At 40.2% G+C, this 25679-nt stretch overlaps 1 protein-coding gene and 1 long non-coding RNA gene across 5 annotated transcripts in view; one reads left to right on the top strand and one right to left on the bottom strand.

Annotated features, from left to right (window-relative positions):
• The first annotated feature begins 2215 nt into the window (after nucleotides 1-2215).
• Nucleotides 2216-25679, top strand: part of LOC115645491 — a 49916-nt gene continuing 26452 nt past the window's right edge. Inside the window, exon 1 of the long non-coding RNA XR_003998760.1 lies at nucleotides 2216-2725. This is a non-coding gene — a long non-coding RNA (uncharacterized LOC115645491). The remainder of the gene's footprint in view (nucleotides 2726-25679) is intronic.
• NRP1 (neuropilin 1) overlaps nucleotides 4434-25679 on the bottom strand; it is a 151001-nt gene continuing 129755 nt past the window's right edge. For 2 of the 4 annotated variants that reach the window (XM_030550189.1, XM_030550191.1), the window contains exons 13-18: nucleotides 23153-23212; nucleotides 15811-15948; nucleotides 11871-12145; nucleotides 11283-11376; nucleotides 9342-9398; nucleotides 4434-8116 (exon numbers count right to left, since the gene is read on the bottom strand). In XM_030550189.1, the coding sequence (XP_030406049.1) occupies nucleotides 7824-8116; nucleotides 9342-9398; nucleotides 11283-11376; nucleotides 11871-12145; nucleotides 15811-15948; nucleotides 23153-23212 (917 nt within the window). In that variant the 3' untranslated portion in view covers nucleotides 4434-7823. The remainder of the gene's footprint in view (nucleotides 8117-9341; nucleotides 9399-11282; nucleotides 11377-11870; nucleotides 12146-15810; nucleotides 15949-23152; nucleotides 23213-25679) is intronic. The other 2 variants (XM_030550192.1, XM_030550190.1) reach the window with 1 other exon arrangement.

Genomic DNA, 25679 nt, shown 5'->3' with positions numbered 1-25679 from the left:
AGCTCTAATATTAAAATCATGCCATTGGACATCAGCTGTGTTCACTGTGTACTGGATGAGTTGCATGCTTTACAGTGGCCTCCCTCTAGTTGTTTATGGTAACTCATTTAACATTAATGGGGCTTATTGGTGTACTTCAGGGTTCAATTCGCCTCTCTGCACACAAAGCTTGAGCAGGTTTTGTAGGAGTGGAGGTGGGGACCACAGTCCTGGTATAGTGTTCCTGACTGCTGGATCTGCACAAACACAGACCCAATGGCCTCTTTCCGGTCCACCTCAAAATAAACTCTGCCAAAAAAAAAGAAGGGCCAGTAAGTTTAATAAATTTACTAGAGGGAAAACAAGCCTACAAATGAAAAGAGCTTTGCCTCTGTCTTTATGCACAAGGCCTTGTCATCACTGCAGCGCATCTTCACACAAGTTCTTGAAAAATTTCTCCCATGATTTTTGCCCAAACCAGGCTTTTCTTCGGTGTCAGGCTAGCAGGTCTTCCTGCTCATCCATGGTTTTCCTGGAAAAGCACCTTCACTAGAGACAGTGAAAGGGAAAGCTCCTTGCTGAGTGCAGTATATTTGAGTTTGCTGTTATCTCCTGAGTATTGTGGAGTAAAATCCTACAGCAAAGCTAGGATGGATATGTAGCGAAAGCATTAGTATGAAAGTCCAAGTTCTATTCCTAGCTCTATCAAATACCTGCAGTGTGTCCATGGGTAAGATGCATAACTAATCTGAGCCTCCCAATACTTTCTATCTCATAAGGGTACCGAGAGGCTTAATTCACTGGTGTTATGAAAAGTGCTTCTTGCTCTTTGGATAGGTGATGCCATACGGCGGCAAAGTATTATTAAGTATTTTTAAAAATCCTTGTCTTCTTCAATGTACACATGAGATGCCAGCATGTATTAACCACCTTTGCCAGTTACAATTCCATGTTTATGGCAATAAAACTCATTGTCTGGGTCATGGCTAATGAAAGCTGAGAGTGTGCCCCTTGGCTCCTTGTTTTAGGTAGGAATAGCAAATGTAGCAGCTTTTAGCAGCATGAAAACAAAGCTTACTATCCTGCAGAATCCTCCTATGGATGTGTTACAGTTCTGAGGCTGTGCCCCTATGTTATCTCATAAATCCAACTGTCACCTGTGCCCTAGATGGGGCTGCTCCACTTGCATTGCACTTTGTGACCATGTAGAGGTTTGCTGAATACCAAGTAAAGGACTCAGCAGCCATTCATTCTTGCACTAACTCCTTCATATGGTGGAAAATGCAGAATTCCATTTTCCATATTTGAAATCTTGGGTCTCTCTCTCATCCACGGAGCCATGATTCTAAGCTAGTAATGAACATGCACACCATTTAAAAGCTCTTTGCTAGGTAATCTGCAGCAAGTGTTGCACAAGCCATTTGCTGACCATCTGCACAGGGTGGTGCATTTCAGTTAGCATGTAGATGAGATTATGCAATTGTGATAAATGAACGGGGGAAGGAAGGGGGAGCTCCCTTTCATGGACCCAGCCAGCCAATTAGCTATAAAATCCCTCTTAGTAGTTGTTCTCTACTTGCTTTACCTGTAAAGGGTTAAAAAGTCTCCCTGCATAGGTAAAAGGAAGGGAGTGGGCACCTGACCAAAAGAGCCAATAGGAATGCTAGAACTTTTTAAAATTGGGAAAAAATTTCCCCTTTGTCGGTCTGTCTGTTGTTCTCGAGGTGAAACAGAGACAGGGCTGGAACTATGCTGGGACCAGGTATGAAAAATCATCTGAATCATACATAGAAACTACTCACTTGAAACCCCCAGATATGTAAGTAGATCAGGAAATGTCTAGGAAGACACAGTTAGGTTTTTGTAAGTAGGTTTTGTAAATCTAGTAATAGCCTGAGTTTTCAAATGTATTTTCTTTTTGTTTTAAATAAAAATTACCTTTTTTAAAAACAGGATTGGATTTTGTGTCCTAAGAGGTTTGTGCACATCTTGTTTAGTTAGCTGTTGACAACAGCTGATTTCCTTTTTCTTTCTCAGCTCTTCCCTGGGGTGGGAGGTGAAAGGGCTTGAGGGTACCCTACAGGAAGGAATTCTCAAGTGCGCCTTCCTGGATTCTTAAAGGGGTTTTTGCATTTGGGTGGTGGCAGCATCTATGCATCCAACGTCAGAGAAAAGCTGTAACCTTGGAAGTTTAATGCAAGCCTGGAGTGGCCAGTATTAATTTTTAGAATCCTTGTGGGCCCCCACCATCTGCACTCGAAGTGCCAGAGTGGGGAATCAGCTTTGACAATGATGATTAGGGGGGTTGAGAAAATAAAAAGAGGAGACATGGTAGGATTTTTGTGTTTATGTGAAAGTGCATGAATTCCTTTGATTTTGATCTTTGTGTTTTCCAAGATGTACAGGAGTTTAGCTGTGTATTGCTTTCCTTAGTGTAGGGAACCGCGGAAGACTGTGTTACAGCCTAGCTAGGGTATTTCCGCTTTCTCGGCAGCCGGTTACTGTAGGGCACAGCATGCCAGTTATAACTTGCTGTTAACTGGTTAGAACCAGTTTGCATGGCCATTAGCCAAAGGGCGGACTCAGCCTGTGGAAAGCCCCTATTTTCTTATGTATGAGCTGTGTTTGTGTTTTGTATATATAGCTGCATGATTACGATCCTGCCCTTGGACGCCATACCAGGCCGAGCTTTGGTGTGCTGGGTTCCCCGCCTCCGTGACAGCAACGCCAGGAGTCCCCGTTGCAGGTGTGTCACTTTACCTTCATTAAAGCCAATAACTCACAGTGTGTGTGGGCCTCGTTCTTGCAGAGCACCCTGGGTAGGCCCATAGCCTCCCAAGAACCTTACATTTAGCAATGGGAATTGCATGGTGAAATTGCTGGACACTGGCTGTATTGGAGGAAAAATGCACTGGTACTCTATTTCCATCTCCACCCCAGAATCCCAAAGTCTGCTCAAGCTCCCAGAATCACTGAATCTTGCTGCTTCAGTTATGAGCACAGACAAAGTTACTAATGCTGACATTTAGATTGTCACCACTGGGCTTCTCCTATCAATGAATGGCTGCAGCTAACACCTCTATTGTTTCTGTCTGTCTATTGTTTAGAAGGTTTTCTTTGCACCCAAAAGGATTAGAACTTATTTTTTTAAATGAAAGCCTAAATTCTGCAAAGACTGATTGGGCTAACAAGCATATTGCCCCACAATGTATTAGGTCAGTCCAACCCATATGTATGCTGCATGCAAGATTGAAGGGCTAATGTTAAGGATCCATTAGATTCTAGGCTAATTCATTTCCAGTAAATGAAGGAAAGACAGATTTCTTTTAACTTGAACTCAAAACTGTTTCTCCACTTTCCTAAAAGTGACCGAAGGTGGACTAATTCTGTAGCTGTATTCTTCACACCACCTCATCTCCATCTGCAACAGTGAAATAAAATGAATTATAAGGAATCTGGGTTTGCTGATTATTCTGAAACCTGCTTTTCCAAATAGTTCTTGTGAGCAACTCCAGGCCTGGGCAGAAAGCAACACCATGCATGGGCATATCTCCATAGCAGTATCTCACATTTTATACAGCAAGTCACAACATCCATCCTGATCAGTGCTTCCTGATCAATCATTATAATCATCAGCATTGTGAGTAATAATTTCTGTGATGTTTTCCGCCTATGGTGGTAAAGTAGATAAAGAAAAATGTATATAAATAATTGAAGACCATGAACTTGTTTATGTATGCAACTTAAAATAAGAATAGGGCTTTTAGAAAGTTTAAAATTGACATGGATCAATATTAAAAAGAAACGTGGGTAAATATAATGTAAAGGGCATAGCTAATAAAATATACAACTTGCAATTTATGCAAGGTCTGGGCCCAAACTACGTGACAATATTGCTATTCCTGTAGGTGATTTGTACTCAAAATTTGCACTGAAATCAGTGGAAGTTCAGTACTACAGTGATTGCAGGATTGGGCCCTGAGAGCCTGCTTTTGCAACGTTTACTCATATAAGTAAAATGCATTTAGATGAATATTACCTAGACCCTGATCCTGCAATCTGAGCTGCATGAGCAGAACACTGTACCTGGATAGGCCCGTTGATTTCAAAAGAATTCTGCACTGGGTGTTTGGATCCACCTGCGCAAATCAGGCTGCAGGATCAAGGCCATAGAACTTATGTGGTGCATTATTCCTTTGCTGAATTTCTGCAAAGGGGTAAATTTCACTCTCGTGAATAATGGTGGCAGCCTTCGGGCTCGTATGAGTTCAATTTCAGTTAATGCAGATTGAGTCAAGTAAAATATTGTGTCTCATCCTTTTATTCTAAGCAGTGATATTCTCTTCTAGCAAATGAGACTCTATTAATATATTGTGCTTGTTACAAGATATTAAAAATAAAAGCTATTTTAAAAACAATCCATCTAGGCATAATAAAAGGCATCAGATATGGGATATTTTATGAAAATGTTTAATTCAACTGTTTCTTTGGAATGTAGTAGTCATAGTTTGGAAATTTTAAGTTACAGTTCAGTTCTATGTGGTTTTTATTCTACTTAGTGACTGAGAATACAAATGTCATTTAAAGTTAAGGCTTCACTGTTCATTTGAAACAACAATTTACAAGTGTCATATTGTCATAGAAAATAAAAATTTCTGTAAAAAAAATTTGCACAAAATTTTATGATGGTACAAAACATGAAGGAATAATATACCAGTAAAATGAAATCATTTTACTACAGAAGATTTTTATAGTTTTTTCAATAAAGAAAAAATATGTTATTTTACATTTAAAATTATGAAACAATCTAAAACAATATAAACTGAACATTTTGTAACACTGCCTTTACAAATTAATAACTTTATAAACATATAATTTTTTAAATATATTTATCAGTGCAAGATACTTTTTCAATGTAAAGTTGCAGTATCATTTTTCCTTTATTGAAGGGCAACTTTCATTTCATTACCTTCAGAGAAATCAAATCATCAGTGCTATATTCTTATTTTGATAATAAGGGCTGGATACCCAAGGGAGATGTATTATTGTTTTGTTTCTTAACAAGTTTTTCAATTCAGATTACACCAAGACCAAGAGTTGATCTAAAATCCATTGAAATTACTGGAAAGACTTTGGATCAGGCCCCAAATTTGGATTTTTTTCGTAAGGCGATACATTCATGTAGGTTAATAGAATGTACATTTTCTTATCTAAGGAAGAACAGACCCTAATGCAATTAAATTGCACTACTGTGATACAAGTGCAGTGAAAAGAATTTTGAAAAACAATCTTCTTTGGGATAATTAACTAGCTGTCTTGATACCAATATGGTTAGATTACTGTATGAGTTGGACATGATGGATAAAAATCCTGGCCCCAGTGGAATCAATGGGAGTTTTGCCAGTGATTTGAATAAGGGCAGGATTTCACCCTAAATCTCTACCTTTTGAAGGTTTTCTATCTTTTTCTTATGTTCCTGAAAGAGTTCATAGTATTAGCAACTAATAGGTTTTTTTTTTCTATTTTGTCTTATTGTAAAATACTTACACTTTCTCATCCCCACTGCCCTGTTACAAGGATGCTCATGGATTTTCTGTAAGTCTTTCTGGTCTATCATTTGGACTGGTTGAATAATATACCTGGAACCACTTATCTAATGAATATTGATTACATTTATCACTTAAATTATTCAGGGCTAGATTGAGACCGTACTTAGTCCTAGCTCTGCATAGAGATACTGCATAGGTGTCCTATGGAAGCAGCCTTGGGAAAGAACTATGCGTCTTAAAATTAACAATTCTTTCCCTGGTTCCACTTTGTTTCAAGGAGGAAGCAAATTACTGCGATGCTTTACTGGGACTCGCTTCCCCCAACACCTTTATGTTGAAATAAATCCACTGGTTGGTATACTAGGGACATGTGGAATCAATGTTCTGTCCATTTCCACCCCTTTTGCCCCAGTCCCCACACACTTGCTTGTGCAAGAAGGCCATTTTCTCACTTTAATCTGCAACAGTGATCAGCCAGGCCATTAAAGGGCTGTGGGAATGGTTCTCACATACCATTACTCCCCTACCTGGATACCAAAGGGCAGTGACAATCTTGCCCTCTGTAACTAATTTCTTCTTACCTTGTTGGATCAGCTGCATAAGTGGTTGAGTATTATTTGTTGAACAAATATTTGACAAATTTGTCACATCAAATATCAAACACATTATTTGTGAATATTTGTTTACAGTATTCAACTAGCTGTATCTATCCAAAAAGCTGGAGGTATCTATCCAAAAAGCAGTATGCCCTATAAAGAGTGCTGCTTACTCATTTGTAGCCGATAGCCGAAAGACCTGGACACCGTTTGATATAACCTGTCCTAAATTTTCATGTTCTGTGTACAGTGTGGGATCTTATTCTGCCCCCAGTACCCAGGAGTAACCCTGATTAGCATGAATACATACAAACTTCAAGGGGAGAATAGAACCAGGAGAGGGGAATGTTTCTTGTTTTGGAGGCAATCTTTCAATAAGGAAATTCTTAGTAATTTTCTCATCTGTAACTATCTATTAGTAGGCATCTTGGATTGGGTAAAATACATGTTTCATGACTAAGGAAAAAAGATACTGTCACTTTATGCTGTTAACAAGAAACCCAAAGTTCGACTTTGGAGGATTATGAATTTTCCCTTATTTTTTTTAAACACAAAGTCTAGTAAAATCCTTTGCCATTACCAGCAAGTTAAAGCTGCAATTTTCTTTCCTTTACAATGGCAAATGCTTACGCAATCTACTCAGAGAGAAAGAGAGAGAGAAAGAGAGAGTTTATGTTTGAAAATACATTCTATATGAAAGAACAATAAAAGGGAATATTGCAGCTTTATACAAAAGGGTCAAGAGACATGAAATTGAAATACAGAAAGCAGAACAATCAAGCTAAGTTGTCAAATATGATTAGCCCTTGCCTTTCCGAGGCTACTGTCTTACACTAAAATATACTTTCTTTTTAGTCAGTGAGCCACCAGAATATGATTAAAGACAAGGGCTTTAACTGGAGGGAAACAGAGCTGTAGTTAATGTTAACACAATGAAAAGCAGTACAAACAAAAAGGCACTTGAGAGGACATACACTAGTCAGTGCCAAGGACTTTTTGTTTAGATTCTAGGCAGTACACTCGTTTGCCAGTTGTGTCTGATGATGGCACATATTCTTGTATGGAATTCACAAGCACGAAGTTTAGTACAACACTGAAAAACATCAATAAAATTTGACCGTATTGCTTCGTAAACAGAGCTGACACACTAAATCAGTACTGATGCTACAGTACTCTTCAAAAACACCCTAACCTTTCTTTGCCTACACACAACACGAGCAATTATACACAAAATACAGGTGCAGGAGTCCACTAAATTGCCGTTACTCCAATATTTTCTGGGCACTGAGCTACAGACAGCATGTCCATCAAAAGGACCCCACAGAATACACTTTGTGACAGCATCTCGGATTTTGCACAATAAAAATAAAATTATCCATAAAAGAAAAACAAGAGAGAAGGAGAAAAGGAAAGACAAAATGAATTATAAATCAACCATACTTGGTCTCAACACCAGCATTTGATTATTTCAAATAAAACCAACAGAAAAAGCAGACTGTACATGATTCAGATTGTTAACACAGATTGTTGTCCATGTTTATCAGTTACACTCATTGAAGCTCCTGAGAAAAGCTTGGCTCAGCGTTATCAACGCACTTTTCAGCCTATACAGTAAAAGAAGATCGACAGTTCCCCAGCACAATCACGATATGTCCTTTCATTCCAATTCTCTTGAAACTTCTTTAGCTGCTTTTTACTTTCATGCTTCTGAATAAGAATTCTGTGTGTTTAGTTTATCTTTTTTCAATTTTACTCCATCCACAAGTTCAAAATTGTAATTCTCCAGTGCAGATAAGTTCCTGTCTGACATTCCATTGTGCCAACAGGCACAATACAGGACGACTCCACAGATGGCTCCTAAAAGCACCCCGAGCGCACTCATGGCTATAATGGTAATAAGAATGGGGTCTAGGGTCTTCAGCACATTGCCTTGCTTCCTTGCGACGTTATCACTGTAATGGTCTTCATTCTCATGATTCTGAGGAGTAAACCCTGAAATGGAATAAATAATTGCAGCATTCACAGGACTGAGTATAAGAATGAGTATATGCAACTCAGGCTAAAAATGCACTGGTTTCTTTGGGAATGGAGGTGAGGTTTGGAGGAAGAATGTCTAGGCTTTGACAAAAATCGATGCATAGTTTGAAAACCCAGTTTCTTTGGGGAGATAATTTACAGGTAAAAACTATAGTATGGCCCGGATACTATTTCAAGTTGGACTCTTATCTCTGAGTTTGCTGTGGCTCATTTAGGGTATTATTCTTCTGCTTCAGAATTTGAGTGAGGCAGTGGGAGTCATTGGTATCCGGTTTGAAGAAGGCAGTGTTCATCTTTGTCAGTATTCTGTCACTTTATAAAACATGACTACTTTGGCTTTCAGAGATCAGAATCAGGCCCTGAGACAGGTACAGGGGAAAAAGCACTTAACACATGAACTTGTTCTGCCTCCTTATGTAAAATATTCAGTTGATGGCACAATGACTTCCCCCATCTCCATCTGGATTTATTACAAAGATATGATGAGTCTATAAAACCTGCTAGCTTTATAGTAAAAACTGAAAGGGATCTCTAGATTTATCTTGCTTCCATTCATTCAATAGTAACATTTGTATTGAATTCAGTGGAAGCAGGATTAGCCTCTTTGACTGCAAACTATGAGCATATTGGGGCTATTCTTTTATCAGGTTAATGTGGCAATTATGATACCTTTAATGAATATGTTGAGAGATCAGTATATTTAGAACTATCATTATTACTGCTGGAGAAAACTGCATGGCTTTGGTAGATTGATCATCAAGTTACATTTTCAGTGCACTGAGAGAAATTATTAGCCAGGAGAGTTTTGAGCCTAATTACCCGGGTATGGCATGAACATAAATTATACTATTTCCTTCAGCGCTGGAGATCACTTATAGACAAGAAAATTCTGACCAGGCTTGCGTTATATGATGAGCTTTAGAACGAGTAGTTTTATGCTACTATTCTTTACAATCTGATGGACGCTTATTATTTATACCTATTTAAAACCTCTTTAAATATATTAGATATATTTTATATTGTGCAAAATATAAATGGCATCTACAGATAAACCATAAATATTCAATACTGTATATGATTATTTAATTTTATTTAGTGAAATGGAATGATAATAAATACTCAAATTCACATGAAAATGCGCCTTTTAATTTATTCCATTTTAACAAAAGACCATTTTTACCCGTTTGATTAATTTCTGGGTCTTCTTCATCTATTTCATTCTCCCCATCAGTTGATTCTAATGAAGCAAAGAGAAATGACATTGATTATTAGGGTTACAAACACTGATTGACTATCATGCTGGCAATAATGGTATTGCAGATTTTTCTGTGTCAGAGCATCATTATGTCAGCTTGAAAGAGCTGTTCATTACGATGGGACTTTGAAAATTAATGGAGAAAAAAGAAAGGTTTAAAAACTCCCCTCCGCCCAATCTTGGCACAATTTTAGAGTTATCAGCAGGGGTTTTCCATGTCTGGGAAAGAGAAATCAGTATGAGAAATTAGCATCTCATTCATTGTATTTACAGTTTTGGTGTCCAATCCTGCAACCCTTAATCAGAGAAGTAATAATCACAAAAGTAGTTCCACTGACTGCAATAGGACTACTTGTGTAAGTAAGGGTTGCAGGATCGGGCTCTTGATTTGAACTCAAAGGTCCAAATCCCTTGACCAGCATCCAGCCTGAGTAACTGAACTGGGGGTGGGGTGTAACTAGAGAGTTATCCTTCCCAACAGAGCCAACTGTGTGGGACAGGAGATGCTCTGTCGCTTGGCTTATGGTCTTAATGTCCTGCTTAACATGGGGGAGATTGCTGGAGGAACTGGCTTGTCCTAAACAACCAGTGCATGACAGCATGTAGGGTGCCCCACACAGCCGCACACCTGCATATACACTATGTAGGGAGTGTATAGTTTCCTCAAATCCTGCCCCATCCACCTGCAGTGAAGCCACAGTGGATTTACTGCACGTATGTGTAACATGCTGGCTAAGTTTTGTCCCCTGCCAGTGGACACAGAGGATAAGAGCTTACTGTAGGTTATGATGTTAGCTCAAACGACAGAAACTGGTGCTGAGGGTCTTGGGTTCTATTCCTCATCTCCCGTGGCAGCATCGTTACATAAGGCTCTTAAAAGACAATGGGGTGGGGGCAGGACTTTGCACTTGGTGTACAGCTGGGATTGCTGCCAGAGTAACTGCAGTATGCTCTATCCATAGAGTTATTAGTGAATGGAGTAACTAGAGACTGATCAGGAATTAAAGGTCTGAACTGTCTAGATACTTTCAGATATAAATATCCATCTTTCCCACTGAGAGGCTGACTGTGCCATGTTCTTACATCACTCAGTGTTCCACACCTCTAGAAGGCGCGGTAGTAGGGAAATCAGGTCACAACCAATGCTGAATTAAAGATTTAGCAGATGAAAGGAACAAGGCAGATGTGATCTATCTGGGTTTTCTTAAGGCATGTGATACAGTGCTTTGCAAAATCTTATCATAAATATTAATTCATATTGGCAGAGATAGGAACATTTAGTGTGTATTTTGAAAACTGACTAAAATACTGTAAATAAACGGTAATGATAAATGCATTAAGCTTTGGGGAAGGTGATTAGTGGGGCTGGGCTAGGATCACTGTGAGGATCAGTCTGATACAATATAGCCACTGATGATCTAGAAGAGGGTGTAAGTAGCATGTTCATGTTCACTGATTAGACTAAATTGGTTGGAATTCTGAACATCAGTTAGAACAAAGAAATGATACAAAGGGACCTTAAAAGATTAGCAACATGATGATCTAAAAGACCTTTTAATGTCTGTCTTCTGTGAGTATATTGTTGCCTCATCTTGGAATGCTATCCTCAGTTAGGGGTTGGTATTTCAGAATTACTTCATCTAAGATAGTGCCATGCAGTCCTTGACTTAATTGGGAGTTTTGCCTGAGTAAAGACTAATGCAGTAGGACATATCATGACCTTGTTTAGAGTGCAAAACTCTCACTGTAATCAAAAAATCAATCAATTGCATGATATAACTCTTTCTTAGCAAAACAGCAGCCATTAGAGCAGGATGAATAGTGTTCTGGGTGAGATTTTTGTGATTTCTTGCTAGTCATACTTACTTCTGCAATCCTCTTGTGTTATGTGGTTGTCAATATTAATGTCATCTACAGCAATTCCTCCGTGTCCTTTTCCAATTTCTCCCTCAACAACCACCTGGCAAAATTAAATAATTTCACATTGGCTTTAGTGTTAATACCCAATAACTGTGTTCAAGATTTCTCAAACAGTTCTTTAAAAAAGCATCCAGCTTAAATTCACATGATGTCACATGTGCATATACTTTACTTGTTTTTGGTCAATATTTCTTGCATACCAATATTGCATTATGTAATTTCACACCTTTTCTAAAGACTTTTAAATTGAGAACAAGAGATGTAGTGAGGCTGAAAACTTTACAAAAGGTGACAGATGATTTGTAAAGCAGTTCATCTAGCCTTCTGCAACAAATTGCTTGTATTACCGTTATCTAGAATTCCAAGAAATATGCCATTGTTGTTATTGTCACAGCAACAACATCCCACATGCAGCTACAATAGTGCCTACAAAAATTGTTCCTTGACATTTTCTACTATCTCATGTGAAATATAGCCAGAACAGTCTCTCAGACCTTGACCTTGTTGCCCCAGAACAAATCCAACCAATCTTACCTGATAATGTTTCACAGACTTATGAAGAAGGACACGTCCTTCTTTCCAGCAGTTCCCCTGATGTCCACTCAATATCCACAGAACCTGATCATATTCATCTGGCTTCTGGTATCTCAGTTTGATCTTCAAAGTGCCAACATGGGGCCCAGACATATGATACCAGAAAGTCATGCAGTGGGCAGAGTTCTGAGAGTAAATCACAGGGCTTAGCAGCCGTGCAACCTTGCCTTTCTGGTTTTCGTCAGCTTGTGAGAAAATGAAATTGCCATCTCCTGCTGTCACAATAATAGTGTATTAGAAACAGTGACCAAGTTTCATTTTTTGTTAGTCTAACAAACCAAAATATTCCAAATCACTCTGTCCTCTTCCAGATTTATCAGTCAAGAGTCACAATGTTAAGCTAGCGGGAGTATTTACTTTGGGAATTTAAAAAAATATATACATTAGTGATAACTTCTTTTAGTTGTAAATCACAGCTAATGACTTTTTGTAATTCACCATGATCATGTATAAGTCTGATAGTGAACTGAACTGTAGCACCATGATTGATGTTCACGGCTAAGGCATGCAGAGGTCATTCGCAACTGCCCAGGAAAGGAGACTAAGGCATGCTCATTACAACAATGAATGTTCTGGTTTTCAGTGTTCGCCTACTGACAAGAGACATCCATGGTGCACCAGTCTAGATAGAAATACACCTTGGTTTGCCCTACAATTATTGTGTGAAGGACTATTTTAACTCTGTTTTTAAATTGTGCAGTGTTTATTTTTTTTAGGAGCAGCAAAGAGTCTTGTCAAGTATCAGAGGGGTAGCCGTGTTAGTCTGGATCTGTAAAAGCAGCAAAGAATCCTGTGGCACCTTATAGACTAACAGACGTTTTGGAGCATGAGCTTTCGTGGGTGAATACCCACTTGCATCTGAAGAAGTGGGTATTCACCCACGAAAGCTCATGCTCCAAAACGTCTGTTAGTCTATAAGGTGCCACAGGATTCTTTGCTGCTTTTAAAGAGTCTTGTGGCACCTTATAGACTAACAGATGTTTTGGAGCATGAGCTTTCGTGGGTGAATACCCACTTCGTCAGATGCATGTAGTGGAAATTTCCAGGGGCAGGTATATATAAGCAAGCAAGAAGCAAGCTAGAGATAAGGAGGTTAGTTCAATCAGGGAGGATGAGGCCCTCTTCTAGCAGCTGAGGTGTGAAAACCAAGAGAGAGAAACTGGTTTTGTAGTTGGCAAGCCATTCACAGTCTTTGTTGAATCCTGAGCTGATGGTGTCAAATTTGCAGATGAACTGAAGCTCAACAGTTTCTCTTTGAAGTCTGGTTTGGCCGATGTACATAGCAGAGGGGAATTGCTGGCATATGATGGCGTATATTACATTGGTGGATGTGCAGGTGAATGAACCGGTGATGGTGTGGTTGATCTGGTTAGGTCCTGTGATGGTGTCGCTGGTGTAGATATGTGGGCAGAGTTGGCATCGAGGTTTGTTGCATGGATTAGTTCCTGAGTTGGAGTTACTATGATGCGGTGTGCAGTTACTGGTGAGAATATGCTTCAGGTTGGCAGGCTGTCTGTGGGCGAGGACTCGCTTGCCACCCAAGGTCTGTGAAAGTGTGGGATCATTGTCCAGGATGGATTGTAGATCCTTGATGATGCATTGGAGGGGTTTTAGCTGGGAACTGTATGTGATGGCCAGTGGAGTCCTGTTGGTTTCTTTCTCGAAGAAAACCAGCTAAAACCCCTCGAGCTCATCATCAGGGATCTACCACCCATCCTGGATTAATGGGAGCTGACCAGCCCTGCCACTCTGGGAAGTATGCGAGGGAGGAGACAGTAAAAGCTGAACCAGGAAGGAAGAAAGAAGAGAGCAGTGGGAGGCAGGGGCTAAAGGCAGTAGAGGGGAGAGAACTGGCCTCTCTAAAGTGACAAGGGGGTGTTTCTGCTTTATTAGACTAATCCTGTTCAGTCACATATCCAGTCCAAAGGGGATGCAGGATAGATCAAGATTTGGAAGAGCTCTGCACAGGAGCCTGGATGAGCCAAAAGAAAATTATGTGATTCTTTCAGTTTTACTGCAATAAAGTTCTGTTCAGCTTCTCAGGCAAAGGTTTCTGTGCCTGAGTGTTCCTCTCAGCCCTCCATTCTGTTCAGTCTGCAACATATACATGTGTAAGTATGCCTACAGGGTGGTGATAAGGAAATCCGGAGGGTTCAGGAAGGGAGAAGGGAAATGACTGAAGAGTTAGCATGACTGACTAGGCTGGGAAGAAGTCAGTCCAAATATAACTATGTGGAGGCCTCACACCACATGTGTATGCTGAAGTCATGTGAGGCAAGCCTTGCAGTCTTAAAGCAATTGCTTCAGGGAGGGTGCCATTGAAGTAAACATGACTTCAGGAGAGTTATTCCAGATTTATACATGAGCAAATGAGAGAATGTGACTCAAAATGGTTAAGAATTTCTCTTCCATAATATATAAGGAACTCTGGAAGAGCAATTCCCTAACTTTAGTGACTTCAGATACTGATCAGCTTGTTGATCACTACAGTTCTGTGCAGCCACACTGCTTGCTAGTAATCTGCCTACATACCCATTTTGGAGGTGCTACTGAGTGGATGGCAGGCAAGGCAGGGGGAGACCATCTTTGAGTCAGAGAGGAAATTTAGGAATTCTGTGTGTGTTGCAATAGGAGGGAGGGAAAGGGGCTTTGGAAACTTCTCGAGGCTAGATACTGGAAATAAAAAGGTCCCTGAAAAAGCAGAGCTAGGCAGGAACAACAAAATCTCATTTAAGAAATATCATTTCTTCAGCTCTTGGCTGCAGACAGGTTCGGCCTCTGTAATCTTTGGTAGCAAAGTGCAGATATTTCTCATTTCCAAAATATTATTGCAGTGCTGGGTCAGGAACTCTGTCTTCGTTGTCTTAATTAGAGCTTTACTTATGCATGCCTTTTAGATTTTGTCAGTCTCTGGCTAACATAGCTTTTAACCTCCTTTCAATGTCAGATCTTACTGAACCATTTAACTTTACTTTGCATCAATTTTTCCACCATTACAGCCTTCATTTCAGCTAACTGCGTTTAGTTAATTTGATGCCATTTATTTGTATAGTACCATTTATAGTCAAAGTATTTTAAGTTTTTTTTCTGAAACTACTGTACTTGTCTCAAGATTCAATTGAAAGTGTCTCAGAATTTAAGGAGTCCAATTTTATCTAATTTCCTTGTCATTCTCATTAGGCAAAGGGGCTGCAGAAGTGGAAAGGGGGTATTCATCTCTAGCACATTTAATTAGACTACACATATGAAAAAGAGAGTACTAAAACTAAAGCTGTGCGGTCATGAAGTGCCCTCCCCTGTCTGGTACTCATCTGTGTATCTATTACCCTGCTATGCCAAAGCCTGCGTTGGGAGGCACTTCTGGGAAAGGCATTCCTCAGGACCAGCCGATCAGTTCCTTGAGATGTTATTTCTGGAAGAACCACATATGACGAGGGGAATACCATCTGAGATGGATGGGTGTTTGAAGAAGCCTTGGAAGTTACAATTATATCTTATATATTGCTCCTTTGGTAGATGTATATCCATCATTATTAACAAGAATGCATAAGGATCCATTCAGTATTATATTAGTTGTTAAATAGCAGTAACAGGGTGAGTGATTGGACGGAAGGGTACTGCTGTAGACATTTGAATTCTTAGTGCCCCATAAGGGAATTATCAACCAGGGGAATTGGGAATGATGATTGTCTTCATTTCCTGCCAAAAAGTCACACTGCTCTTGGGAGGCAGTAGCACACTCGGGAGACCAGGAGACCAGGACTGAAAGACATATTTTAGAATGTAGATACAGCAAAGTCTCATGCTCTGGAAGATGCTCTGGCACTACACAAATGACCCCTTCCCCTAAAAGCTGACTCCATCATGAACTCATGATTACCTGTATGATCTTGAATAGGCCCAGTTTTGCTAGTCAGCACTGACCACTTTAAATCCACTTGGCTGTCGTGTTCCCAGTGGCACAAAGTCTTGTGAGATCCCCAGCCAAATCCACAATTGAAACCATATGCTGGCAACTCTGCAGGAACAGAGGAAAGTGGGGCAAGAAAAAGGATACAATTTATCAAAGATTTTTTATTTAAACAACAACAACAACAAACTACTTTGATTAGTCTATGGAAATAACCACATCTACTTGAAATTCTGAGAAGCCCTTACAGATCAGGATTGCTAGGAAATAGCTAAAATAGCCAATTACTTCAAATAACTTATGTAGCTATTTTCTCCTGGTTTTATGGGCCAGACTGTGGCAAGGAACCTTTCTCATTTACAAGAGCCAACCACAATGTGGCTAGGGAGTGAAACCACTGCTCCATGCGGCAGTGATATTCGCCTCAACAAAAGGACTGGGATGAGTGAACAACAGGCAGATTTGGCTCTGTGAAGTGTGGAGCATTGGGTGGTGGACCTCCTGCTTCAGAATTCCACCTGGGAATCCAGCTGCAGCATGGCTCTTCCATACACTCCAACACAGGGCTTTTTAGGCTTCATCTACATTAGAAGCTAGGGGTGTTATTCCTCTGCTCTCCTCATTGAACTAGCATGAGTATAAATAGCAATGTAGACATGGTAGCACTGGTAGTGGCAGCAGAGGCATGGCTGAACCATAGTGAGTACAAACCTGCTGTACTCAGCATGGCTCAGTTGTGCCTCCACTGCCGCTCCTATGGCAGCTACACTGCTATTTATATTCGTCCTAGCTCAATGTAGACACCAGCAGGGGACTCACATCCCTAGCTCGTAGGGTAGTAATAGCTTAGATATAAATAAGCCCTATGTATGGTAGTGGCAATGGCTTTACATTAAAATGCAAGAACAATGTCTTTCAACAGCATATACGTGATAACTGACAATTCTCTGCCCACCTACATTTCTGCTCACAACAATATATGTGATATAAATGTGCTTGAGGGTCACAAGGAAAAATTGTGCCAAAGCCACAAAATGAAAGTCTCTTAATTAGTGATGGGTGAACCACAGGGAGAATTGGTTTGGATAATCCATCAAAAATTCAGAGGATTATCTATGCCTCTGAGGAAGGCTACAAAACTGATCTGAAAACCTTATAAAAAGAGTTTTTCAGGACTTCTGGTCCCAGGCAGAACCAGGAAGTGCAGAGAGGCTTGGAAATGGAAGAATAAAACAAAGCTAGTGAAATATTTTTGAATATATAAATGTTTGGGTCCACTCTGATTTTATGTGACCTGATTAACTCATCTGCTCTTTGAGACATTATCAGATAACTTTTGTTGTAATACTTGTGGCTCAAAGAAGCTGTTCCAACTGTCATAAATTTTTGCTAATTGTTCGTACCATAACATTTTGATCTGTGAAATAGCACACAATAAAATTTGGTTATGAAAAACAACAACAAGAAGTCAGAAACACTATTGAAAGGATTTGAGACAAACACGGCTGCAATAATAATGCAAACAACTCTGTAGGAAAGGCCTGCTGGCAATTACAGAACATAGGTTTAGTAACAAACAGTTTCAGCATCTTTCAGGCAAGCTGGCCCACAAGATGGCAGCATTGAAATGGACAAATCAAAAATGAAAAGAGACAAATGTGGCCCACTGCCCACAAGTTCCATGTAAAACAAGAGAAGTCTGGTATTATTGGGTTTATTATTATGGTCAGGATGAGATCATATCTTGTTTCCAGCTTCTCTTCAACTCTGCCCAAAGGTTTAATACAAAGCAGTTTTCAATGAAACTTGGAATTTGAATGGATAGATTTTACAAAAGATAGGGTGGAATTCTGTGTATTTCTGGTTTCCAAAAACTGTTTCAAAATCTGTTACACCGTGTCCCCTTTGGAAGAGGGGCTCATCCGAAGCAATGAAAACTCACAGTGGAACAATCCCCCACTCGCAACAAAGTGACTGCTCAAAGGGCCAAATCCTGAAGTCGTTATTCAGTTGTCAGTCAGTCCTTATTCAGGAAAAACATCTATTCATTTCAATGAGAGTTTTGTGTGGGTAAGAACTAAAAACAGAACGCCTCATGCTTCCATCAATATCAACTCAGGGACATGAGCTGTTCTCCTTTTCATTCTTACCTCTAACTCACAAGGAAAGCCAATGCAAATGCAATGCAGTACCTGCAGTATTACAGAGCTTCCCCTACTTATTGTGAACCACCCAATAGGGGACATACAGAAAGCAATTTCTGTTGGGGGAACCCTTGGAAACATAGCTCCTGAAGGATCCATGAAATAATAATGGAGCTAGGTTGTAGAAGAGAGGCAAGGGGCAACTGGGTGGATTCCTTATTCCAGAGGATCCCCCGGGCCCTTTTTGAACTGAGGGGATCCAAAGCTTGAAGGAGCAGAATTCCCAGTTTCTCCACAAAGCCGGGGGAGCATCTGGCCTGGAGGAAAGAACATGTAAGAAATGCCTTCCCGCAAAGGTCACTCTCACAGACAGTGGGATCCTGAGTAAAGATTAAAGGGATTAGGGCCTAAAAGGGGACACTCCAAAGTCAAGGGAAGTTTTTGAAGGAAAAGAGTCATGTTGTAGTGATGTGAAAGTTTCTAAGTAGCAAAAAATATCATTTCATAGCTAAAGATGATGAGAAAGACAACGTATCACATGGTGGTGACATCACATCCATGAAATAGGACTTTAAAAAAGTAGAAGAAAAATGTTAAACAACATTTATTTGATTGAACCCCAAAGGTAGGATCATGCAAAACTTGTGACATCCCTGACAACATACAAACTACAACACAGGAAAATTGTGATATACGCAGCACATCGGTCTGAAGCTATCACACAGCACAAAGAGACTGAAAAGACTGGGACTGTTTACTTTAGAAAGGAGACGAGTAACAGGGAACATAATAAAAGTATTTAACACTGTGAATGGTCTAGAGAAAATTAATTAATTCAAAAAAAAAAGTGCTGGAAGAACTACAAAACCTCATGCTTCAGGGTTTAAGTCAATCTCTGACTAGTAGGGTTTCAGATCAGACCTTCATGGGGGGTACATTATCCAACATCTGCCTATTGTGGAGTTTCTTGCAACTTCCTCTGAAATATCTGGTGTTGGCCATTGTCATAGACAGAATACTAGACTAGATAGACCCTGGTCTGAACCAGTATGGCAATTTCTATATATCTGAGCTTTGGTGTGGAAGATACCATGATTGGGGGGAAAATGGGCTTCTTTTACCCAAATAGTCCCATTGATTTCAATGGGCTACCTCTGGCTCACCTAACCCACAGGAGTAGTTCCACTGAAGTTAATGAGACTCTTTGTGAGTTAGGCAATCAGGGTTTGGGCCAGTATTTGCTTGCAGTTATTTGAAGTATTCCTTGCTCTGTCTCTATTGTTTTCTCAAAAATTGGCCTGGTACATATTTCAGAAAAACAGAACAGTAGTGCGAGAGAAAGGCAAGACATTTCAGTGTGTTTAGAAAACAACTTAATGGGGAAGTGCAAGAATGGGCAGTAAAGAGATTAGGAGTTAAAAGGGCCCATAAAATGAGAAATAGACATTTTAGCTATAGACATTTGGCTGAGGAGCACCAAGTGTAGCGCTGCTCTAAATCACACTGTCCAAGGTCCCGGGGGGTGATACAGTAATTAGAGGTTAGCTACAGCCATTCCCTCATATACCCTATGTTGGCAGCTGTGAGAAAGGAAATGTAGACATTGTGACACTGGCTCTATGCCACTAGAAGATCCCCTGAACTACAGTGATCCTCTCATGATTAGTTAAGCAATCGCTAGTTTAGCTTTGTATCAAAGGCATGGAGTAAACTGGCCATAGCACAAATGCATATCAGGTCGTTTGTACTAGAAGCAATTGGTTATGTGTGGCAAAATCCCCATTCTTTAAAAATTTAGGTTTATGTGGTATGGAATTAAACCAATTTATCCTCTCAGAAAGTAGCCAACGGCCGTACTTCTAAGCTACATCCTGCTCACAGCTATAATCATCAATGCTGCATATGAACAAGCTAGTTATTTGAAAATCCATCTGGGTGAGTTTCTTTCAAGTCCATTTATCTTTCTTGGGACACAGTCTGACATATTTCTACAGTTGCAGCAGCTGGAGGCAAGAAGGAGCAGAGGGGCATTCAGGACATGAAGAAAACTCTTCAGAGATGCTGTGAATCAGGGGTATCTGAACAATGGACATTTATCAAAATAATTGGACTACGTCCATGCTGACATACTGGATTCTCATTTACTGGATTCTCATATACCACTCTGGCAGTGTAAAGCAGTGTGAAACTGGGAGAAAATGATATTTTCACACACTTTAAGGTTCTTTTACACTACTACAGTGGTGTAAAGTTGCCCTGGTGTAAAGAGAATCAGACACACTCTACTTTAAAAATGTTCTTGTCATAGCTCTTGACCCCTCATTTTCCCTGATGTATCTTTTGTTAAACTAGTTATTACAGTTGCATGAAACAAAACATTTGATTTATTAACTGTCCTGATTTACACAGGGCTGTGCACACCTACTGAGCACCTACAATGCAAATGCACAACCTGGTTTATGTGTGAATAGGCAAGAGTTGAGCATGCCACTTCGTTCTTTAAATTGGTTCCTTGCCACTGCAAGAGAGGTGTTTAAACAGAACTGGTCTGACAAGGCACAGGAATCACATCTGTTGGATAGTCTCCTTGGCAGGCAGGACTGTTAATGCTACATTAGATGTCTGGGTGACTAGACACTTTTCCAGTTTTGCAAGCAGTTTAAATCCTTTCCTAAGAAAATTCAAACCTTTAAGCATTTTTATACCATTCTTCTTTCTAACTTCCTTGCAACTCTCAGCCCCACTGACATCAATGACAAAAGTCCCATTGATTTAAATAGAATCAGGACTGAATCCGAGGGCTCAGTCGTCTGTTGTACTGAATTTATACTTGGTGCAGCTGAGGAGAGGCGGTGGAGAAAGGTGGCTTTAAGTCACTCTCCCAATCCTGGGTCAGTGGGGGCGAAAGAGGTCCCTGGAATAACTTAGACCAACTTCAAGGCCAGTTTAAATTATATTGCTTGCAACCAGTAGCTGCAGAGGCTGGGGATCTGGATAGGGATCTTGCATTCTGCCTGACCCCATCCCTCCCAAACTTATTTGCTCCCTTTATGCCACTCCATGTCCAAGGCTGACCTTTATGACAACAGGACCGGGTGGTGGAGAGCCACTTACAGTGCCTTCACATCACTAGAGATTTCCACAACGTTAGGGAATATGCTCAGCTGTCCCTCAATGCAGCTTTTAAGGATGTCTTGCACTGAGGCAGTGCAAAGATTCTAGAACTTTTGTTTTAATTTATAAACCTTTTTTTCAGGTACCATCACTATTTTATCTGGCTGCCCATCTGCCTGAGAGCCTTTGTTATGTGCTGCCACATGGAGAATTGGAGTTTGGGATTGGAGCTTATCCCTTATGCTGTGGGAGGAAGTAGTGCCTAGTGACACAAGTGAGTCTGACTGAACAATGCAGGGAAATAACATTGGCAAGCTCCGAAGGGTGCCTTAGAGCAATGTCTTTAGCTGGAAAAATGCTGGCTCATCACAGGGCAAGTGAAGGCGGTGCTGGTGGGGGAGGGGGCAGTAAAGAGGAGGAAATCCTGAAAGACTCTCCCCTGCCTTGCCAAAAGTAGTCAGTCATATTATGGAACAGTCTACCCAAGCCAACAAGACTCAGCATAACTGGCAAGTGGAGCTGTGTGTAGAGTGGAAATTCCATTTCATGGAGGATTTTGAGATTTCCAAATTCGTTTTCATTCCCATATGGAACAAAATCCCAAAATTCTCAGTGAAAGCAAATTAAAAAACAATCACTTCGGTTTGGTCAGAATATTTTGTTACAATATATAATACACAATAAGAATGTAAAAAAGAAAAAAACATTTTGAAAGGAAAAATCAAAATGTTTCATTCTGAAAATCTCCTACTGGGATGTTTTAGGAACCACCTCCTCTCCCCCGCCTTTTTATTCCAAAACAAAATGTTGACAGCATTGACATGATGTCACAAAGTGTTTCGATTTCGACAGAACAGCATTTTCCGATGGATAACTGCTTCGTCAAACTTTTTCTGACCAGCTCTACCTGCAAGCTGATTGTTCCCTCTAACTGAGGTGGTGCAGGAGCAGGCAGGCAGAGCTGTCTGATCCCATCTTGACTCGAAAGCAGGACATTGTTCAGAATAATACATGCCTAGGACAAGGGCAACAAATTCTGAGGTGGGGGAAAGTTTTCACCTGTACAGCCTGAGAACTCAGAAGTTAAGAACAAAAACAATCTCTAAACTAAGTCAATTTTGCTTCTTAATCAGGTCACCAGTGTCCTTAAGGAAGCATTCTAATTATTAACACAATTCTTTTTGCTTGAAGCAAAGCCTGATGGTGTCCTATTGTGGAGGAAACACTGATACACAGTTACACACCCTGTTAATAAATTACTTGGGAGACTGTGCCTGGCTGTGTTTTACTAAAGGAAATGGGAGTAACTAAACATTGACCTCCTCACCAGCCCACAATTATTAATGCAGAGCATTTAAAATTGCTGCTCATACTTTTAGGAGGTTTTTTTAAAAAAAAAATTGTACAGGATATTAAAAATGGCCAGAACTCAAATGCTGTGAAGCCTGGGCTATGAAGCACAGGAAAGTAGCAAATGAAGGATTGTAAAAGCTGTTAGCTATTGTATTGATTAAGGAAAGATGACTTGCTGTCAGTGACAGCTCCTTTCCTCTTAGTGCAAGTTTATGGTAGCAGTTTATATAACCCCATTTTCAAAGTACTTACTAGAAAATAATATTGTAAACTTGCCAACTCTGTGGTGGAGATAACTAGCAAACTTTGTTTGTCTTGGTTTTGCAGAATTGTGAGGGATGTCAATAGTGAATCTGCCATTGTGTCTGTTTGTTTTTTCATCTGGAGCTTGCAAACACAGTGTCACACATATGCTGCATTTAAACAGAGTTTGTGGCGTGATTAAGTTAGTTTAGTTTATAACTAGTATTGTCCCCATTAGGCATTTGCAGAAGGAAATCTTGCTGTCTACTGCATATACATGTGGATGAAAGGAGTTAAATATTTATAGTACAAAGCTCAGAGACCAGATGCTTCTTTACTGCAGAGACTTTTAGGGAACAGAAAGCCAGGAAGTGCTGCAATTCATTATTTTTGTCTTTGGCATGAGATTTGGGTAAGGAATTTACTATATTTTTAATGAGAAAATTTCTTTTTTATACCTGGGTGTACTGTACTGTCTATTACTGTCGGCTTTTCTGTAGTCAGCACTGTAGTACCACCTGAAAAATAAATTATACATGATATGACACGTGAAACAGGACAGTAAGACACAGCAATCATTAGGAAGTTTCTGAATATATGTGTGAAATATTACTGAGATGTTTGTCTGGCTAAGCACATACATATGTGAATCTGCATGCATAAATCTCAGAGAGAGAGAGAGAGAGAGATCTGGTTTCCTTCATCAACACGAGAATAATAGAAAATAATAAACAGCACTTATATAGAACTTTATATCTAAGAACCCATTTACAAACACTAACTAATTAATGCTCACAACCTTCACTGTGATTGTCCTCATTTTATGAATGGTGAAAATCAGGCAGAGAAGTGAAGTAACTTACAGCAAGTCACTGGCAGAGTGGGGCACTAGCATTCAGGACTTCCTAAAACTCACTTCTGCGCTCACTCATCCATACTATGCTGCCTCCCAAATCAGGGATAGAAAAAATCTACATTAGGGAACCTAGTCCATCCCCAGTCACTGCAGGATCCGTCCCCAGCATTGCCTTACAGCTAAGTTGTGAGAAGAGTTCACACCAAAACTCCACGAGGCTCAGCTGGATTTGGGCTAGAATCTGACACAGACTTTGTGCCTGTGGAAGGGAAGAGATGGATGAAGAGCTTCTCTTATATCCCTACATGGACAGCCTGGATCTTGTGTGGAGAAACTATCCCACATGTTTTCTTCTTGAAGCAGGTAGGCAAGGAATGGGAGGAGCCTGGATTCCACCCTGCACTCAGTAATTTACTGATGATGTCATCATATCGATAAAGGAAACAAAAAGTAAAGGAAGAGGAACGCTTGTTCATGACGCAATAGACTGCTGATTATCAGCCACATCTCCCTTCCCTGACCAGCAAGTTTTACGTGTAATAGAGATGAGGCCTACGGTGAGCTTTAATGAAATTGAGTGCCCAAGCTATATTGGTTTTCTGTCTGAGCGAGTGATATAGTGGAGAGTCTGATGATGATGCAGGAAGACACACAAATAATTTTTCTATATTCGGGGCCAAAGTGTACCAGGGAAGAATCTGGTCTAGAGTGTAATGACAGTTATATTGTCAGAGAAGGTTATTTTGATACTCATTTGTGTAAAAACTATCAAGCATGTGAATCTGACAGAGTTATATATTTGAGAATGTAAGCATTTCACATGCTAATTGAAAACTAGCAAAAGAAGAGAAGAAGCTGAAAAATAACCTCTTCCCCTGTCCAGTATCCGTAGTGGGGCACACAATTTACACAGCATAAAATGTTCATTTTATACAGTTTGAAAAAGCACTCAAATAATTAAATTAGTGTCATTACATGTTTGTATTATGTATACTGTCTCCATAAAATACCATGTGTATGAATAGTGCCTAGCACAATTGGCAAGCTTTCTATAAAAAGGCAGTGTAGTTCAGTGGAAATAGAGCGCTGGACTGAGAGCCAGGAGACCTGGTTCTGTTCCCTCCCCAAGTGGCCTGGCACTTAGGGAAGACTGAAGGCTGCATTACTGTGTTGCATGGTTCAGACTGCTCCCTGTGGTGTACTGTAGATTTGGCCAGTGTGGATGGTTGGGGCCATGGCCTTATATCCTACTGTCCCCAGAGGCATATGGGGGTGCAGTTCCTTTCTCCCTGGAGAGCAGGGACTGTGAATGTGAGTGAACAGGGATGCTCTTTGTGTGCTCCTTCCTTCTTCTCCCCACCCCTCAGACTGGGCACCTGAGCCACTCATCATTTGCTCCTAAACTTGAGCCTTGCAACTATGGGCCCCAGTCGAATGTGATCACACAAGGCCCCTGATTTCTTTGAATCAGCTCTGGAGATATATGCATGCAAGAAATCCAAAGGTTTACTGATGCTGAAAGCTTTCTGAACTATTTAGCAGTTAGATGGTATTTCTTTGTTTCAGATTCACCACTTTGGCTATTTTCAAAAGAATAAAAATCAGCTGGGATACTGTGATTTGAAAAGCAGGGACTGGGACTGTGCAGTGTCACTTCTGCTCAGAAGATCTGTATTTTTTTAACTATGAATAAACCCCTCTGTTTGCAACTTGTGTTTACAGGAAATACAGTGAAGGCTCAGAAGGAGATGGATGCTGAAAGTGCAGATTTTTCGCATCTGCTCTTGACTGCCTCCAGTGCCGCGCCCCCCACCCCAACCATCTAAGGTTATCAGATACAGAGTGCCAATTTTAAGCCATATTTTATATAATGGATATAGGAAGCAATACAGATTTTGTAGGCTAACCATGGAAGGGAGTGATAGTGCAATAACTTGTAACGGTTTGAAAATAAGACCTGTTGGTGCAAGTGTAGGTGTATATTTCTGCTAACCGATGGCCCTTTCCAATAGACCAGAAACATAATCCTCCAAGATACGTAAACCCCAGAAATATACCTAAGCTGACTATGCAGCCCCAACGTATGCAGAGGGAAGGGGGCTCTATGCACAAGAACAAAAAAGAAACAT

This window comes from Gopherus evgoodei, chromosome 2 (assembly GCF_007399415.2).
Source record: "Gopherus evgoodei ecotype Sinaloan lineage chromosome 2, rGopEvg1_v1.p, whole genome shotgun sequence".
NCBI lineage: Eukaryota > Metazoa > Chordata > Testudines > Testudinidae > Gopherus > Gopherus evgoodei.
This window is presented reverse-complemented; position numbering and strand designations above follow the sequence as displayed.